A 19,219-nucleotide genomic window follows, 5' to 3' on the forward strand; every position below is an offset into this window, starting at 1 on the left:
AAAAAAAAAAGGAAATGCAGGATAGAGAGACAGCCTCCATGTGACAACCGGGGAAGACAGGCCTCATCCCCAGCCCCCAACCAGGTCTAGGGCAGCAAAGATGGAATAGAGTAATAACTGAGGAATATCAGAGGGGGGTGTGTTAGCCACGTGGTTGGGAGTGGCCCAACCATTGAGCCCAGAACATTGGGGCGGGTAGCAAGGAACTACCACTGGTGCCAGGTCGATTTCAGTAGGATTAATTAGTAACTGCAACAGAGATGGCTCCGAGGTTAAGAGCACTGGCTGCTCTTCCAGAGGTCCTGAGTTCACAACCATCTGTAATCAGATCTGCTGCCCTCTTCTGGCCTATAGACATACATGCAGGCAGAACGCTGTATACATAAATAAAGAAATCTTTAAAAACTGTTTTTTGACTTAGGGCTGGGGAGATGGCTCAGTGGGTATGAGCACTTACTGTGTTCTTACCGGAGTTTGAATCCCTAGCACCAGCCTTAAAGGCCAGGCATGGCCACTGTGTATCTGTAAACCCAGCACTGTGAGGGGCAGAGACAGGAGGACCAGTGGAGTTTCTGGTAGCCAGTGAGAAACTGTGTCTCAAGGGAATAAGGTAGAGAGTGTTAGAGTCTAACACCCAATGTACTCTGGACTCCACATGCATGCTTAGAAGTGTGTGCACTTACATACATGTACATACACCCACCCCCCACCCCGAAACAAATCCCACATACAAGCACACACTTTTGAGCTGGGCTTGAATGATATTTCTGTTGGCAGAGTGCTGACCTAGCATGCATGAGGCCCTGTGTTGAAATCAGGCGTGGTGGTGTGTGCCTATAATCCCAGCATTTGGGAGATGAAGGCAGGAGGATCAGAAGTTGTTTTATAATGAGTTCAAGGCTAGCCTGGGCCACACTAGACCCTGACTAGGGTTTTTTCCTTTTGTTTTTGACTCCAGTTGGGCACGGTAACGACGACCTATTTTTGTAGCACTAGGGAGTGTTGTGTGGTTTTTGAGCTACCACACTTCTGCTTCCCTTCCAACCTCCCAATGCTAGGAAAGGAGGTTAGAGGGGAAGGGGTGTAGACCTCTTTAGGCTACTTCCTGTTGATTTGGGATATTGGGCTCCTTGGGGCCTGTCCAGTCTTCTTCATCATTAGAATATCCAACTTCTTGTCTCTGCTTATGAATATTTGACAAACTGCAACAACAGTAACCAGGAGCAGCAGCGGGGTGGGGGAGCACGGGGAACAGCAGGGGGAGGAGCAGCCTCTTCAGAGCACCCCTGTCTCTCTCAGGGCTCAAGGCAGTTATACCCTCTAAAGACTTCCCAGAATTCCATACATAAACGCTCTCCTGAAGTTGGCAAAATCACAGGAAGCCGCCTCTTATTCCACACCTGGGATTAAAACCAAAATATAACTGGGCTTTTAGAGAAACTCAAATTCTCACTACAGGGAAGAGTCCTGTCTGAACCGGGCCATGAGAGAGGAGAGGAAGAGATGAGGGAAGCGGACCAAGAGAGAAGTGAAAAGCTTAGGACCAAGGGAGCAAGCTGTAGAAATGGCTGGACTATACAGGGAAGAGAAGCTCAACCGCTGGACTGGTGAGGTTTAGGATAGGGGCAGGCTGAGAAGAGCTGGGAGGAGCCACAGGAACTGATACTTGATCCACGTTTCTTCGGGACTTGACAAAACCCCTCTTGTTTCAGCTGCCTATGTGGTATGATCTGTTCTTCCTCACAATCTGTGAGGTGGCCTGGAGCACATTGGAGGCCCACTGGCAGGAAGCCTACTGAGATTAACTGAAAAGGAAACCGAATTATCAGGGCACTCGTTTGCAACGCCAACCTGGGCTGTGCTCGGGACATGCCCAGCCTGCTGTCTGCAGTGTGAAGCTCTTTAGAAGCCACTGCAACCACAGGCCGCCCGACAGGAACAGAGACACTGAAAACGGGCCCGCAGCAAGGCAGGCTCAGCCAACAGTCACATCTAGGAAGCAGTATTTTTCTTCTGCTCCTGGACTCGCTTATGGTGTATGGCTGCTTCCCTTTAGTCTGAGCCAGACCGATGGTCTCAGAAATAGACACCCATTGACTTTCTTTTCCAGCGCTGGGACATACAGACCCCGCCTTCATCCCAGGGTGTCTATAGGAAGGATGGCGGCTGCTGCAGGGAGGAGGGTCTCCTGTCTTCCTAAGGGCGCCCCTCCACCGGCCTGTGGATGGGTTCGAGGCACTTCCATTCCGATATCTAGCTGGCCAAATCCTGCAAACCTTGAAGCAGGAAGAACACGCAGAGCATATGGGACTTGCAGCGGACATGCTTTACAGAGGCGCCCCAGGCCCGTCCACCGCCCTCGGCCTCCCTCTGCGTCCTCTGGGGAGCAGCTGAGGAGCTGCGGAAGATTCGAGACAGAATAGCAAGAAGGAACCGCAGCTCCCAGCACGCCCTGCGCCCGCCACGCCCACAAGACTAGGCGCTGATGGGCGTGGGGCGGGACTTTCCCGGCTCGCCTCGCGCCGTCCACTCCCAGAAGGCAGCGGGCGAGGGCGCGGGGGCGGGGCTCTCCCGGCATGCTCTGCGGCGCGCCTCCGCCCGCGCGATTTGAATCCTGCGTTTGAGTCGTCTTGGCGGAGGTTGTGGTGACGCCATCATGGGGGCTCCGGCGCTGCCCCCGACCTGGCAACTGTACCTCAAGAACTACCGTATCGCCACCTTCAAGAACTGGCCCTTCCTGGAGNACTGCGCCTGCACCCCAGAGCGGGTGAGTCTCACCTTCCAGCGACTCCACCCTGGGCCCGACGGTGCCTTAGTTGCGGGACCCGGGATCAGAACCCTCCATCCCCACCCTCGCTTCGCACTGTTAGCCAGGCTGCTTTGCTCTGCTCTGTCCTCCACGAAGCCACCCCACTCTCCCCACTCTGCCTGAACCACTGTTAGCCCCCGGGCCTCTTCCCACTGTCCTCAGCTCTCGGCCCGGAACGATCTCTGGGAATGATGGGATAAGATCAGACTGTTGATCCCGCTCACGAGCTGTCATTTTCAGATGGCGGAGGCTGGCTTCATCCACTGCCCTACCGAGAACGAGCCTGACTTGGCCCAGTGTTTTTTCTGCTTTAAGGAATTGGAAGGCTGGGAACCCGATGACAACCCGATGTAAGTCCCACAGGCTACTCTCGTAGGTGGGTTTCCTGGTGTCCCCCTTCCATTGAGAGCCTTTTGGGTTGAACTGGAGTTGGGACAAACCATTTGTATTTAGTAGAAGAGCATGCTTCTTGCTCAAGTGTTCCAGTTATACAGCTCAGACTAGTCTTGAATTCTCAATTTCTGCCTCGTTTTCCTGAGTGTTGCCAACATGCATGGTTTTACCTGAGGTTTTTTTTGTTGTTGTTGTTGTGTTTTGTTTTTGTTTTAAAACAGGGTTTGTCTGTGCAGCCTTGGCTGTCCTGGAACTCACTCTACTGGCCTCGAACTCAGAAATCCGCCTGCCTCTGCCTTCCAAGTACTGGGATTAAAGGCGTGTAGCACCACTGCCCGACCAAAATTTTAAATATATGTTATTATTACTTTATTTATACTTCTATTTTGTGTATGTTTGGATGTGGGTGTCATGGTGGATGTTGGTGTCAAGACAGCTTGGTGGGGTGGGGGGTAACTTCTCTCTTATTGTGTTGGTCCCTGGAATTGAGCTCAGGTGAGCAGGTTTGGCAGCAAGCATCCTCACCTCCTGGGCCATTTCAGTGGCCCCTGTTTGGTTTCAGGAGAAGGAACTGAGGTTCGTATTCTACACATATCAAAGCAGACCTGGCCTCCAGGCTCTCCCAGCATCCCTCACTCCCTCCCTGGCATACTTTGCCCCCAACCCTGAACTTTCCAGCCCAGGAGCTGGGCAGCCCTTACCCCCAGAGGCTCCACTCTATATAATCCAGGCATTTTGGTCTTCTCTCTCTTCTTCTTCTCTCTCCACATTGTTCTTTCTCTCACCCCTCCCCACTCTTTCCCTTCCCATGGTGACTCCCCTGGCCTCAGTCCTTGGGCCCAGTGAATTCACCTGGGAGCAGCTTCCCAATAAACCTGCATTTCATATTATCTAATCTGGCTTGAATTGGTTCATTTCACCAGCAGAGAAATAATTTATAATCCCTGACTATAATTCATTAAAGACAGGTCTATTGAAATATAATCCATCTACTGCAAATATCACTTTTTAAGGTCTTTTTTAAAATCTAAAAAAAAAAAAAAATTAAAAAAAAAGGGGGGCAGAAAAAAAAAATCAGCAGGAAGAGAGAGTGACCCTGGGCCTGGCTTGAGCTTCTGAATCATTAAAGCCTGTCCCCAGTGACACACTTCATCCAAAGGCCACATCTCTTAATGGTGCCACTCCCTATTAGCTAATGGGGCCACTTTCATTAGAACCACCACAGGCGGTGTCTTTGGTGGCGCGCTGCTTTAATCCCAGCACTTGGGAGGCAGAGGCAGGGGGACTTCTGAGTTCAAGGCCAGCCTGGTCTACAGAATGAGTTCCAGGACAGCCAGGGCTACACAGAGAAACCCTGTCTTGAAAAAACAGAAAAAAAGAGAAAAGAATGGGGAAGACAGGGGCTGGTGAGATGGCTCAGTGGGTGGGAGTGCTGACTGCTCTTCCGAAGGTCCTGAGTTCGGGTCCCAGAGGCCACATGGTGGCACACAGCCATCTGTGATGAGGTCTGACCCCTCTTATGGAGGGTCTGAAGAAAGCTACAGTGTACTTACATAAAATTAATAAATGGGTGAATCTTTAAAAAAAAAAAGTAAAAGAATGGGGAAGACATAACAGAAGATAGGCTGTGTGGGATGTTCCTAGGACATGTTTGAACCTCAAACCTTGTCCTTGACACAGATCAGGGTGCACCAAGAGACAGCTGTGGAGATGGGAGATGGACTGTGGGTGGTGAGTAGCCCTGGCGCTTTTGACATGTAGGTCTATTGATTTTTTTTTTTTTTTTTTTTAAGAGAGGAACATAGAAAGCACTCCCCTGGCTGTGCCTTCCTTACTGTCAAGAAGCAGATGGAAGAACTAACCGTCAGTGAATTCTTGAAACTGGACAGACAGAGAGCCAAGAACAAAATTGTATGTATGATTGAAAATAAGGACTGAGCAAATTCTGTCCCCAGAAGCCCTAGGGATCTGCTCAGGAAGGGTGCTTCACAGGGGGTTCCTGAGTAGGGTCCCCTTCCCACCTGAGTGGCAAGCATTGTCAGAAGCCCTTGTCACAGGCTGAGCCCCCAGTGGTGGCAGTGGTATAGGTAGAGGCTTGGGAACATGGCATAGAGTATTGGCTGAAAGGGGACACTGAGCAGACAGGTCAGCTGAGCTTTGCCTCCTGTCACGTGAAGTTGATTGGGAAGCAGGAGGCACAGGTGAGTCCACAGGGAGGTGGCTCCCATGCAGCCAGGCATGAAGAGTCAGGGTGGCCAGAGTTCAGAGCTCAGAGTAAACCTGGGTCCATTTTGACTGAGAACACTCCACATTTTGCATTGGTTATTCACTGCAATTGTTCGTTTATTTGAAGTTCAACTCGAAGCAGGCAGCCTGGGTTCTCATCTGTTACCCTCGAACTGTTCTAGGGGGAGGAGTCAGGGAGGGGTTCACTGGCAAACACTGTCCCTCATGCTCGAAGGATGACCCACAGCTGACTCTGGCTCAGGTAGAGGCTCCGACCTGCTGTCTTGGTTGCCACGGTTTCTCTTCAGCTGTAAGTTACGTTCCTTGGTGGAGGGCTTTGTGAAATAACTGACTGATGCTCAACATAGAGGATGATGGTTTGCTGTCAGGAGGAGGGGGAGCTGAAGACGGTGTTTGGTCAGCGTGCTCAGACACTCTGGGGATGGTCAGGTGAGGTGGGTCCTGCTGCTCAAAGTCCCTCTTACATAGCATTCTTTTTTATTTATTTATTTTTTTTTTTGAAGCAGAGTTGAGGTTCAATAAACATATTTAATACAAGCTTAGGCACAGAGTCAAAAGAACCATCTCTCAGACTCAGACCCCTCTCCCAAGGCTTTTTTTAAGACATGATTCTCTGTGCAGCTCTGTCTGCCCTGGAATTCACTCTGTAGCCCAGCCTGGCCTCCAACCTCTGCCTCCTGGGTGCTGGGATTAAAGGCATGCTCTCCCACCACCAGGCATCCCTTCCTGTGTTTAAGGTTGTAGCTCTGGGTCTGTGGAGATCCTACCATAAGGAGCACAGCCATATTTCAGTCTTTTTTTTTTTTTAATTCTTGTCAATTTATTAATTTTAAATTAAGTTCTCTAATCTGTGAAAGTAACTTTTATTCTTCTGTAATAATTGTCTCACAGGCTTACTGCCCCTGTCTGCTAACCTAGGCCTAGTCCTGGAAGCTTCTAACCTCTATACAATCTAATCTAGGCCTAGAAGGTTTTCAGCCTCTGAGACCTACTGCTGAATAAAGTCACACTTTCTAGTTCTTTCTGAGCTCTGACTGACTGGTTCAACTCAGCTGTTCTGACCCAAACTCTTCTCCAAGCTGACTGATTCAATCTGGCTTCTCTCTTCAGCCTTTCCTGAATTGCTCTGTTTGGCTTCATACTGCCTTTGGCAATCTGTTCTAATCCGGCTTCTTCTCATTGTCCCGCTTGTTCTGTCCTCACCTGTCTCTCATTGGTGCTCTTCAGTCTGCGTACAGCTGTGCCTTACTTAGCTTCCCCTCCCGCTCCCTTCTCATGAGAGTTGGGCGTGTCCTGTTCTGTCAGTCTTTCTCTGATTCGTCACTTTGTCTGCCACTCAATTAGACATCACTTGCAAACATGGGTGCTTCCTTCTACAAATTAACTTTACCTTCATTGTTTGGGATTAAAGGTGAGTGCTAAGGGCTGAGCCACACCACAACTAGAAACAGGGTTTTCCAATAAACAACACAATCTTGGCGTTCACAATGTGATCAAATATCCTACAAGACTAACCCGGGCTTGGTGCCACAGGGTACAGTCCTAGGATACTAGGGTACAATCCCAAATAATTTGGCTATTTGGCTGGCTGAAGGAGGACTGAAAGTTAAAAGCTATCCTGGGCTACATGAAAAAACATGTTTTTAAATATATATATATATATATATATATATATATATATATAAAATCAAGGAAGGAAAATTCCAGTTTGTGGCTCAGTAAGTATTTGCTTATTACTATTGAGGCCCTAGGTTCAATTCCCAGCAATACAAAAATAATAACTTTCCTTTTAATAATTTATCTTGCCACGATGGTGATGAAACTAGCATCTCACCCTGGACAGGCAAGCCCGGCCCTCTGGGCCACACCCCAGCCCCTTCCTGTCTGTTCATCATTCCAGGCTAAGGAGACCAACAACAAGCAAAAAGAGTTTGAAGAGACTGCAAAGACTACCCGCCAGTCAATTGAGCAGCTGGCTGCCTTATGCTGAGCCTTTGCTGAGATAACCTGGACCTGAGTGACATGCCACATCTAAGCCACGCGTCCCAGCTTTCCCAGCCCGGGCCTCCTAGCAGGATCTTAGAGAAGGAGACAGTGGTATTTTGAAACTGGATATCAAATATTTTTGGTTTTGCTTTAAAGTGGCTACCTCTCTCTGGTTTTGTGGCTTTGCTCTATTGTGACNTGGACTTAAGCAATGAGGAAGTGATGAAGGGACAGTGTTCTCTGACAGGACCTGCGGGGGTCGGGGTGCCTGTGCAAGGCCTTGGTTCTGGCTGTGATATTTCCATACAGGGCTGCATGGGTAAGTGTGGTTATATGTGTTTGTGCTGATAATTTTGTCCTGATGAGTTTTCCTACCACGGGGTAACGGAATAAAATCACTTGAAAGAGTGGACTGTAAGCTCAGTCTGTCTTGGAGAAATGGTTTGTTTGGTTTTTTGAGACGGGTCTTGTGTGATCCAGGCTGACCTGGAACTCTATATAGCCAAACCTGGCCTTGAACTCGATCCTTCTGCCCAACCTCCCAGGTGCTGGCCTGTGCCACCGCTCTCAGTACTGTTTGTTCTGTGTTATGAGGTCGTAGACTCAGTGGCATCTTAAGCTTCAATCCCAGCATGAGCTGCAGAGCTAAGCAGTAGTGAGAAGGCACTGGGATTACAGTGTGACTACATGAACAGGACTTCCTCTGCAAGGCGGGGGTGTGAAGGACAGTGCTGTCAGCTTAATCACCCGGGAGATGGAGGTTATTTTGATTGCATTGAGGAGGACCCTGCACTAAATGAGCTGAGCATCAGGGTGCACTCATGTTCCCTGACTTCCCAGGACCTTGAACTGCTCCTCCCTCCAAGTGCTTTTGTCAGAGTGTTTTATCACATCAAGAGAAGCTAAGACACCAGATGGGATGCCACATACTGGTAATCCTAGGACTTTGGAAGCAGAGGCTGAAGGATCAGGGGTTCAAAGTTATCCTAAGCTATGCGTATGAAGGTTGAGGTCAGCCTGGGCTATTTGACATCCTGCTCAAAAAAACCATGTAGCTATTCTCCGAGCTTGTGGGGGGAAGCACAGCCCACTGTGACTGACACTGGAGAAAAGTCAGGCAGGGGTACAGATTCCATGCACACCATGCTGATAGACTGAGGCTCAGAGTCCAGTTCTGCTCTGTTCCTGTCCTGTAAGGGTCCCCAGCCTCACCGACTACAGGAGGATGAGCACAGGAAGCCAGTAAGATCTTCAGAACCCAGGAGGAGCAAGGCAGAGTTAGAAATGACAGCTCAGGCAACCTGCTGAGGCTTCCAGCAGGGCTGACTGACTTGCCTGCAGCTTAACTCTGGCAGAACACTGGCAAACCAAACAGACCATCTCGTTGAACATCAGGCTTTGGTTCTGCAGCAGCCGGGTGAGGCCCAGGCTCATCTGAGCACGTGTAAAGGATTCAAGCCCCTGTACTATTCCAGTGGCGGTGGTGTGTGCACCTGTGCCCACTTGGATGGCTCCTGGGTGGCCACTTCAGGAGCTGTTCTGGACATCTGGGGCTTGGCTTTCTCCAGAACCACCTAACATATTCTCCCTGAGGGCTTAGGGCAGCTCTGTGCAACAATAACTCCAGCAAAATAAGGGAACCACTGTACAACATTAGGAGCTGGACCATTCCCACTTTACCTTACCACAGAAATCAGAGAAGCAGCAAAGGTTAGCAACACAAGTGTGAGTGACAAGAACCTGTGTCTAAACATCTGGTCAAGGCCACAGGCAAGCACCAGGGTGGACATCTGCGCCCAGGTGGAGCTAGATCCCAGACGGGGATAACGAGACGTGTGCAGACAGGCAGGCCTGCGGAGGAGACCAGCACCACCACAGCCCGTGAGGGGACCCTGAGGACGGACCTTCCTGTCTCACAGGAGCAAACACAACCTGAGTAAGGTGAGGAACTCACACGGCTTTGTTTCCTGCCCACTGGCTCCTCTATGGCACTTGCCAGGTTTCAACAGGGAAGGACCAGTCTGGGTCTGCGCCCTCACAGTGGGACATTCTGAGTGCCTGAGCACATTCCGAACTGGTGCCGAGCCCTGAACCCTGCCTCCTGCAGCCAGCTTGCAGTTTCTACTTGCTTTCTGACCGTCAAGGAGGTAAAAAGCCAGCTAGTGTGCCGAGCACCCTGGATGGCAACAGAAGAGGCATCCGTTGAACATCGTGTCATTGAGTTCCTGTCAGAAGCTGCCAGCTGGAATGACAAGGGTGGGTGCACGGATCAGGAGAGAGGTGTGCCTTCTGGTCACTGCAAATGTAGTCTGGTGTGCGTGTGGGAAGGGAGGACGTGGCGATGGGAACACCTTCCCACAGCAAAGCCCTAGCTGGTGGCAGGGGTGGCCAGCTCTGCTAGTGGACTCACAGATTTGTGGGTTCCACTTGGTTTGATACCATCTGCCAGTCCAGTTACTGCCATGGTCACATCTCGTGGCTATCCAGTGCTTCTTCAGTGTGTGTAAACTGAGCCTTGGCTGCAGCCTTGTTTCATCCAAGTAAGATGAAAAGCTGTGTGTTTCTAGCCTATGACCTCCCAACTCTGGAGAGCCTTTTAGATTTTTTTTTTTTCATCCTGCATGCTGGGTGGATGAATGGGCCTGTTGGACAGTAATTTGTGTGAGGTCCATCTTCTGTGGGAGGATGCTCACCATGCTCGGTAAAGTTAGCTGGCAGATAACTGATGGCCATTGGGTGAAGGGTAATTTTTTTTTTTTTTAAAGATTTATTTATTGATTATATGTAAGTACACTGTAGCTATCTTCAGACACTCCAGAAGAGGGAGTCAGATCTCGTTATGGATGGTTGTAAGCCACCATGTGGTTGCTGGGATTTGAACTCCAGACCTTTGGAAGAGCAGTCCGGTGCTCTTACCCACTGAGCCATCTCACCAGCCCGTGAAGGGTAATTTAGCTCACAGTCGCAGCTGCTTCCCCAGTCTTCCTCCCAGCTGGAGGCCATAGCCAGAGTTCGCCTGGGGCAGGACACATGGCTGGCACTAGAGACAGAATCTGTCCAGCAAATGTGACCTAGTTAAAGACAGAGGCTTGGGGGCTGGTGAGATGGCTCAGTGGGTAAGAGCACCCGACTGCTCTTCCGAAGGTCCGGAGTTCAAATCCCAGCAACCACATGGTGGCTCACAACCATCCGTAACAAGATCTGACTCCCTCCCTCTTCTGGAGTGTCTGAAGACAGCTACAGTGTACTTACATATAATAAATAAATAAATCTTTAAAAAAAAAAAAAAAGACAGAGGCTTGGGTGCAGACCTATCTCTGTCACTCAGGATTGGACGGACCATCTTCCTCCAGGAGCCCACCCCTGTCTTTGGCGTCTGTACTGACGGGTTATGCTGTCTTTGAAGAGTCCCTGCAGGAGGCCAGAGGCCAGCACACAGCTTGCCTAGTACAGCTTACACACTAATGAGACAACATGTAGTTCTAAAGTAGCACCTCTTCAGACGGCATCCACCATGTCACTGGCTGAATTCAGTAGGGCAACCCCTCAGGGACCAGCACCTGCCTCCTAGAGGACAATGTCATCAGTGGCTCTGCTGCACAGAACCCAGGGTTGAAAATGAAGTGGGAATGGACTGCTCAGCAGGCCATCGTCCAGCCCTTCAGCTTCAGGGAATCAGTGCTGTGAAGGCAGACGCATCTTGCTTTCACTCCACCCCCCACCTCCACCCCCACATCTGCCCCTAACTCTGGGGTAGCAGTGGCCTCAGGCATGGCTGTTACCTACCTTGACAGCTGCTGCACTAGACCCGCTTGAGCTGCAGCAAAAGCAGGAACCTTTGCAAACCTGCTCAAGGACCAGGGTGTGGGGGGTGTTGGGGGTGTGGGGTCAGTGACTCAGTGAGAGAGGGATGGGGCCAGACCAGCCTGTCAATTCAGATTTCTATGCAAGGAGTCTTTGACCGAAAGCGAGACTGATTGTTGTCATGTTGACTGTGAGGTGACTGCTAGGTGACCTCAAGTCTACATGATCATGATTACTCCTCAGCCATAATCGTTTGGGATAAGAATCTCCCTTCTCCCTCTCCTCCTGCCTTGGGAGGGCTGCCTCTCTGAGAACCAGATCATAGGGCTACCACCTGCTTCCAGAGCAGGGGTGTCTGTGGGACAATGCCAGCGGAGAGGTTGTCGCAGAGCAGATGTGGCTGGGGAGAGCTTGGTGTGCATGTGAAGGGAGCAGCTTGCAGCGTGCTAGAAGAATTCTGTGCTTGCATCAATTCTTGTTTCAATGGCTGAATCCCACTTGAAATATCGTTTTAATAACTTTGCTAAAATTGCTCTTATCTCTGAACCATATTCCTCAAGCCAAGAGCTTAGCAGAGAGAAACATATATTACGGAGAGACCCAAATAATCCAGGAAAGGGGGTGGTTGACCTGAGTGTCAAAGCTCTGGTGTCCTAGAAAGACCACCTCAGGCCCTCTCCTCTTTGGGCTCTGTCCTCCCCAGGGGCGGTGACTTAGAGGTCCTCCCATTCTCCAAAATGTAACCCAGCTCCTTGCTTCCCATGGCCTGATTCTTCCTGGGAGAGGCCTCTTCCCTGCTCCCTTGCCTCTCCTGCCATTAGCATCTGACTCCTGTCCTTGGGGGGCAGGGGTCTGTATGTGTGCTCTGAAAGTGAGTTAGGAAAAGAGCAATGCTTTTTTTCTCCCTGCTGCAGGAAGCTTATCCCACTGGTCCTCAGGACTAATGGAAACCAGGACCCCACGCTGAGATGGGTCACACCCCAAGTCTTCCCTAAATGTGCCCAGCTGGGTCTGTCTACCACCCTTCCCCCTCCACAAACCTCCGTTCTAGGAGCTGTTGCTGCAGTGGTCCAGCTGCTGACTGCTCCTGCACATCTTGGGGGTGTGGCCGTCTTAGACTCACCTCTGATCCTCTTCCCAAACACCACACAGCACTGTGCCTAGTTTGTGACATCATTGGGATTTGAGCCCAAATTTATTGTCTCCAGCTCTGCTACGACCTGAGATAACCCCCTCTCTTCCCTTACTGCCTGGCCAGCACAGAAAAGTGATCCATTTCCTAGAAAACTTGACCACTCCCGCGGTGGCAGAAATGCCGTGGTCGCAGAAGCACCTCTCCCCTGCCCCTGCCTTCCACCTACCTCTGCTTCCAGCCAGCCTGCTCTGCAACACCCCTCCCATGCCCTCTCCTGCTGATGCTCCCGCCCCTTCCACCGCCTAAACCTTCACTAGCCTGCTTCATTTCTGTCCCGAACCCCGACTGTCCCCAGCCCATAGTTCTTGTCTTCACCTCCCTGCCACTCCGCGCAGCCAGTCCCTAGCTCCTCTTCCCACTCGGCTCTGCGTCCTGTGGTCCTGTGCGCTGCTGTCTGGCTCTAACTCACATGGCCCTGATAGCCGTCTTGCTCCTGAGCGCAGCCCTGGGCGCCTTACTCAGCTTCGCGCTGCTGGCAGCGGCTGTCGCCAGCGACTACTGGTACATCCTGGAGGTGGCGGACACTGGCGGCCCCGGTGGCGCGCAGCTCTTCTCGCATTCCGGGCTCTGGCGCACCTGTGAAGGTGAGCTACACAGAGACTCCTTGGTCCCATTCTCCTCCCACCTCCTTTATTCCTATCCCCCTAACCCCGTCCCTATCAGTTCCATTCCATCAAGGTCTCCCCTCAAATTGCTGGGATGCGGAGGAGTGTGAGAAAGAAGGTCCCCGCTCAGGGACAGGCTGCTGCCATGGTGGCCATGGCTGGGAAGTGGAGGGGGCTGACACCATGCTTCCTTACATTCTCAAGAGCTTCTCTTGAAGGCCATTGAGAGATGACAGGTCAGGTGGGCGGACCATGAACCTGCTCCTTGCTTTTGAGTAACTTGATTGCACCTCCTTAGCCTTTCTAGGTCTAGGTGCCCCCATGGAGGTCAGAGGAAGAAGAGCACGGGTGGCTGGGTCTCAGCCGCCAGGGCTCAGAGTCACAGCTTCCTGCTCTTGCTGTTCTTCCACAGGGCTGTCGCCCAGGGACCACGGAAGTCCTGACTCCTTCCTAGAGGAGGGGCCATGGGGCTGAGGAGGGGCAGGAAGCATAGGTGTGGATGTCTAGGGCCCTTCGGCCAAGTGACCAGGGGCTGGTGTCTCCTATGTCAGACTCCCCACTGCCCCTCAAGCCCCCCTTCTCACCAACCTCAGCCGGATGCTGCCCTTGCCAAAGGGTGTCAAGAATATGACAGTGGCTGTGTGTGAACGCATGGTACTGTGTGTGTGAGGACTATGAGAGGCAAAAATAAATATGGTTGTGTGTATGAGTGTGTGTGTATGTGTGTGTGTGTTTGTGACTGCGCACAGCTGTGAGCAAACTTGTATGTGCAAGCATATGCGTGATGGTTGCTTCCTCTGTGTGCTTGGGAGGAATGATCAAACTGTTCATTTATCTGGCAAAACCTCCTTATCTGTGTGTCCTCGGCATATGTGTAGATGTGTGTGTGTGTGTGCTCAGCATACATGCATGTGTGGGTGCTTGTATGTGTGGGTGCTTCCCTGTGTCTGCTCAGTATACAGGCATGTGTATGTAGGTACTTATGAGTGTGTGGTCATGTGTAAGGACCAGAGAGCCCAGATAACACGAGTCAGGAATGCTCCAGGATGTGGCATCTCCTCTTTTGGTGACCCAATCTGGGCATTTCTGAATGTTTGAAATTTTACACTCACTTCCCGGTAGGTATGACCTTCTATGACCCTTAACTAAGTAAGAAGTCTAGTCGCTAGTCCCATAGACCTGAGTTTCAAGAGTTAAACTGGGTCCCAAGGCTATGGTGCCCATGATGCCCAGCCCCCATCTGCACCTTGGTTTTCAGGGCAGAACAGCTGCGTGCCCCTGATTGACCCATTTGCCAGCGCCGGCCTGGAAGTTTCTCCTTCCATACAGCACCTGCTCTGTGAGTCCTGGGACAGTGCCATCTCTGACTCTTCAGGCAGGTCTGGAACCCAACCACCTCACCTTAGCCCACAAACTTCTTCTGAGGCTCCGGCCCAGAGGTTGTCTCCGTCATAGCCCTCTGACCACAGATGCTGGAAGCCCAGCCCGCTCTGCCCTCCCCGTACCCTGGGTCCTTCTCAGTGGAACCAGCCTCTGATTTTGAGGATGTGAACCACCTTGGAACATGACTGGGTCTCCTGAGTCCCACCAAGTCCCCTTCTAGACTGGCCAGTTTTCAGTTGAATGGCCATCGATGACCTACTCTCCCTGAGAGGCTGGAGGGTGGAGAGGGAAGGGCAATGGCAATCTCCCTCATCCTGGCTTCAGGAAGCCTGTACCAGAAAGGGGTGGACACCGGGAGGGTCTAGTAGCCCCTAGGGAGATGGGTGTCTGCTTGAACCTCTGCTCTGGTGACCAGAGCAGGTGAAGGCATGGCTATCTTTGGCTCCTCCTTGGAGGCAGGCCCCTTTCCCTGCCCCTTTGTCCCCCCTCTGCCTGCCCCTGAAACCCCCTCTTCCCACAGCCCTGCATCGCACAGTCATGGTAGTCTTGCCTCTGAGCCTCGTCCTCATCGTATGCGGTTGGGTCTGCGGCTTGCTCAGCTCCCTGTCCCAGAGTGTCCCTCTGCTGCTGGCCACTGGCTGCTACTTCTTGCTAGGGGGTGAGTTGGAGGGAGGGTTGGTCATCCTGGGAATGGGGTCCTCACTCACTTAGTCCCCACCCTGTCGGTATTCCCCTCTGAGCATTGGAGAGCTCACTCCTCCATCCCCAAGGCTGGTCCAGTAGCAGGGCTTCTGGCTGGGGCCTGGATACACAGGAGCACCAGGGCGGAGCTTCTTGGCCTGGGAGACTTGAGATTCTCCATGGTCACTGCAAGACTAGCTCTGTGGGCTGATGTTTGTTACAAGAAGAGGGCTGTGGGTCTCAACTCAGCTTCTCCTCCTGGGCAAGCAGGGCCACAATGTCCCTTACCTCCCCAGTCCCAGGCTATAACTAGCCATGGCACCCTTTAGGGCCACTTTAGCAGGCTAGAGACCCAAGGCTTCCAGAGCTAGAAAGACACTGGTGCTCGGGTCCCCTTGAGCACTTGGTACTATCCCAGCCACCTAGGCTGGCTGTCATCAAAGGTGGGCAGGTGGCCACACAGGGTTCATTCCTCAGCAGCCTTTATCACTGGGGCTGGGTTTGTGCTGGCCTGTCAACTCAGGCCACTTGTACTCTCCTGGCTGTGACCACAGTGATGAGATTACCCAGGGCTGCACCCCTTCCCAGACAAGCCTGCTTCCCTGCAGGGGACACTGGGCTCTTCAGGAGCCTTTTGTTAGGCATGGGATGAGTCTGAGATGGGGAACCATAGCTAAGAACTAATGAGACTGACATTCAGATCCAGGTCTCTAGAGAAGGAAATTGGGGTAATCAAAATGTCTGCCATGGCCTTGACCCAGGAGACTCTGAGTGCAAAATCCAATTAAGAAGCCACAGGAGGGCTGGTGAAATGGCTCAGTGGGTAAGAGCACCCGACTGCTCTTCCAAAGGTCCAGAGTTCAAATCCCAGCAACCACATGGTGGCTCACAACCATCCGCAACGAGATCTGGCGCCCTCTTCTGGAATGTCTGAANACANNNACAGTGTACTTACATANAAAAAAAAAAAAAAATTTTAAAAAAAAAAAAAAAAAAAAAGAAGCCACAGGAAGCCGCCACAGGGAGCCACTGACAGCCACTGACAGCCACAATGGTTTAGGATTATAACTGAGAAAGTTCATGGAGCCTCTGCAATTTTTCTTTGCATAAAGACACCACCACAGGTAGAAGGTCCAAAGGTAGCTTCTGGGCGAGGCTGGCCCCGCCTTCCCGGCAGAGGGCACCTTGCCCTCAGAGGGAAGGGAGGTGAGAGACCTGAGTCAAAATGTCAGGAGGAGAGGCAGACGGATCTAGATAGAGCTGAGGCTGCTGGGACCAGCAGGGAGATGTGCTGTGAGAGGCAGAGATTCCGGGAGCTGGGCACTGCAGTTGACCGCACCCCACAATGCATTAGATTCTGTTACACCCTTTCCCAGGTTCAACCCATGGCTTTAGCTGCAGGCAGTTAGAAATCCGCCCCCTCTCAGCCCAACACTGCCCAAGGAGGCCAGATAGTGTGGGCTGCGGAGCTGGGCCCTTTTCAGACATAACTGAACCCTGGGGTCATTTATAAGGGGCTTTGCCGGGTGAGAACTCAGGATGGAGGACTGTATTGGAACCCCCAACACTACATCCCTTAAACAGAGTTCACTACCCTCAGTGCCTGTCCTGAGGCAAAGGTGGTCTCTGGGAGGGGACAGGAAACCTAACACTGGGTCTGCGGGCGACACACTGAGCAGCCTTGCCGCCCGCCCTTCCCTCCCCAGGTGCCCTGACCCTGGCAGGGCTCAGCATCTACATCAGCTACTCACACCTGGCATTCGTGGAGGTGGCCCGCACGTACGGCGTGACACACATGCAGACCGTGCACATCAGCTTCGGCTGGTCACTGGCCCTGGCCGGGGCCTCCTGTGCCTCGGAGGTGCTCAGCGGGGCCCTCCTGCTCGCAGCTGCCCGGCTCCTCAGCCTGAGCCAGCGCCCAGGAATGCCCCACTCTGTGATCCTCTGAGTCCCAGTGTGACAGGGTGCTTTGGGAGAAGGAAGCCCCAGACACCTTTGACATTTGTCGGAATCCTGGCTGGGAAGGGGCCCTGGAGATGGGAGGGGGCGTGGGGGGCTGGGGGGAGTGCTCTATTCTACTTCATTTGGACATGAGAAGGGCAGGTGGGTAGCCGGTGCCTCGAGTCATGAGCTCTTTTTGGTACAGTCTGGTGGGGTGCCTCAGGGTTCTGTGTGTCCAGGAGGTTTCTTGCTCTGGGGGATGTAGCCCACTCCAACCTAGGGAGCTGAGACAGTCCTCCTCTGTGCTAGGTGCCTGCTGAGCGTTCCCCTTCCTCTCCATCCCCCACAAGCTAGGCAATAGTAATCACTCACCGAATGCCACAGAGTGGGAGACTGAGGCCAGAAGGCCCAAGAACAGATGGCAGGTCTGGGTGTCACTGCTCTTTGGCGGGACCCCTGGGTTCAGTTTTGTTCCCCTTCCCAAGGGGAGGTTGGTGGGGAGGAAGCTTGAGGCTGAGTGAGAGGCACACCTTCTAGGCAAAGTGGACCTTTGGGTCTCAGTCCTCGTCCTCAGCAGGCTGCTGCCCATGCTGGCCTGGAACTTCCTCTTTATAGCAGCAACCAGGGGAATGTCTGAGGCTGGCCACATTAACAGCCATGGAATTGGAGCCATGCCTGGCCAGCCCCCTGGGTTGTCCGGCTAGAGGAACTCCTCAGAGGGACGCAGAAGTCTGGCCTGGAGACTTGGCTGCAGATGTGGATGGGTCAGCTCACAGGCCCAGGCCTGCAGCCCTCTCCCTGCCTGGGACAGCACAGATGAGAACTGGATCAGCTCTGGCCACATACAAGGAGACAGACCTGTGTTTATGTATTTGGACAACAGGCAGCTGTAAGTTAGGGGCTGTATAGTACCCCAAAGCCCCAAACAGCCCCGATTCTGGTGTGGGCTCTTCCTGAGTTTGGGACATATACTAGGGAAGGTAGTATCTCTCAAGGTTTGGTCCCAGCAGTGTCCCCAAGCCACTTGGATTGCTTCTAAGGGTCTGGGGAACTTCTGGGGAACAGGGTTAGTGGGACCCACTGAGGGCAAAGGACTAGAGCTGATGGAGACCCTGCCTTCCAGTTTGTGTTCAGACTTTTGCCATTCCATGTAAGAGCACTGCCAGGTGTCTGAATAAATCAGCTGTGATATGTATGTTTCTCTTACAGTAATTTATTTATTTATTTTGGCGGGGAGGGCACAGGGACAAAGCCTCACTATGTAGCAAGCTCAAACTTGCTGCCCCCGCCTTAATCTCCCTAGTGGAGAGATGTCATCCATTCACCACCAGGGCCAGCCTGGAGTTCTTCAAACTAGGTAGTAATACTCATTTCTCATGATATTAGAAGGGTGAGCACAGCCTAGTGCATGTGTCTCTGGCCATCCGTGATGTGCCTTGCATGTATGTGTGTGTGCCCGTCACAGATATCCTGTGAGCACGTGCTCTCTGTCATGTTAGCTACAGGACTTGCCTTCTTCCTGGGTCCAGAGACTGAGAGGAGCCTTGGGCCTCAGCAGGAGCAGCCAGCCTGGGCTGGCTCATGACGAGCTGGAAGAAAGTTATAGCCTCTCCCTGTCCAGCTTTGTAGACATTTGCCGAGGTGTCTGCCTGCTGGAAGCTAGGCTGTGAATTTAACTCCAGCCCCACGGAATGTGGGTGGCTTTAGGACTCCAGGCTACACTGGGGACGACCCACACAGTGGCTGTGAAGACCTCCACAATTGCGTAAGGGTATGCGTCTGTGTACGTGGGCATGTGGCCAGACATGGGTCTTACTGAAGCCAGCCCAGGCCTTCCCTCCACTGGGCCAGTCTCCTTAGCAACGCCCAATGGTTTCATCTTGTTTCACGGTTCACTGGGTAGCTGGGCTCTGAGGCCCAGGTGAAAGGCAAGGCAGTGCCGCCCAGGGAAGAGTTAGCAGCTCAGAGCTGATGAGAAGAGACAGTGGGCTCCAGTGAGAGAAGAGACAAGTGGGGAGCTTTCCCACACATACAAGAACAAGCCTCACAGGCAAGAGCCTCACCCTTCCCTATGTGTGGGCCTCAGGTCCTGCAGCCAAATGTGGGTCAGCAAAGAAGCGCCATAGCAGCACAGGGCTCACTGTAGCAGCACAGGGCTCACTGTAGCAGCACAGG

General features: G+C 52.3%; 2 protein-coding genes across 2 annotated transcripts; both read left to right on the forward strand.

Moving 5' to 3' along the window:
• The first annotated feature begins 2,533 nt into the window (after positions 1-2,533).
• Positions 2,534-7,853, forward strand: Birc5 (baculoviral IAP repeat containing 5). The gene is made up of 4 exons (XM_021177750.2): positions 2,534-2,767; positions 3,050-3,159; positions 4,996-5,113; positions 7,350-7,853. Exons 1-4 carry the CDS (start codon positions 2,657-2,659, stop codon positions 7,437-7,439), a joined length of 429 nt encoding a protein of 142 aa, XP_021033409.1. The 5' UTR covers positions 2,534-2,656; the 3' UTR covers positions 7,440-7,853.
• A 4,990-nt stretch (positions 7,854-12,843) lies between these two features.
• On the forward strand, positions 12,844-18,232 carry Tmem235 (transmembrane protein 235). The gene is made up of 4 exons (XM_021178495.1): positions 12,844-13,018; positions 14,298-14,378; positions 14,943-15,080; positions 16,810-18,232. Exons 1-4 carry the CDS (start codon positions 12,844-12,846, stop codon positions 17,049-17,051), a joined length of 636 nt encoding a protein of 211 aa, XP_021034154.1. The 3' UTR covers positions 17,052-18,232.
• The last annotated feature ends 987 nt before the right edge of the window (positions 18,233-19,219 follow it).

This window comes from Mus caroli, chromosome 11 (assembly GCF_900094665.2).
Source record: "Mus caroli chromosome 11, CAROLI_EIJ_v1.1, whole genome shotgun sequence".
NCBI lineage: Eukaryota > Metazoa > Chordata > Mammalia > Rodentia > Muridae > Mus > Mus caroli.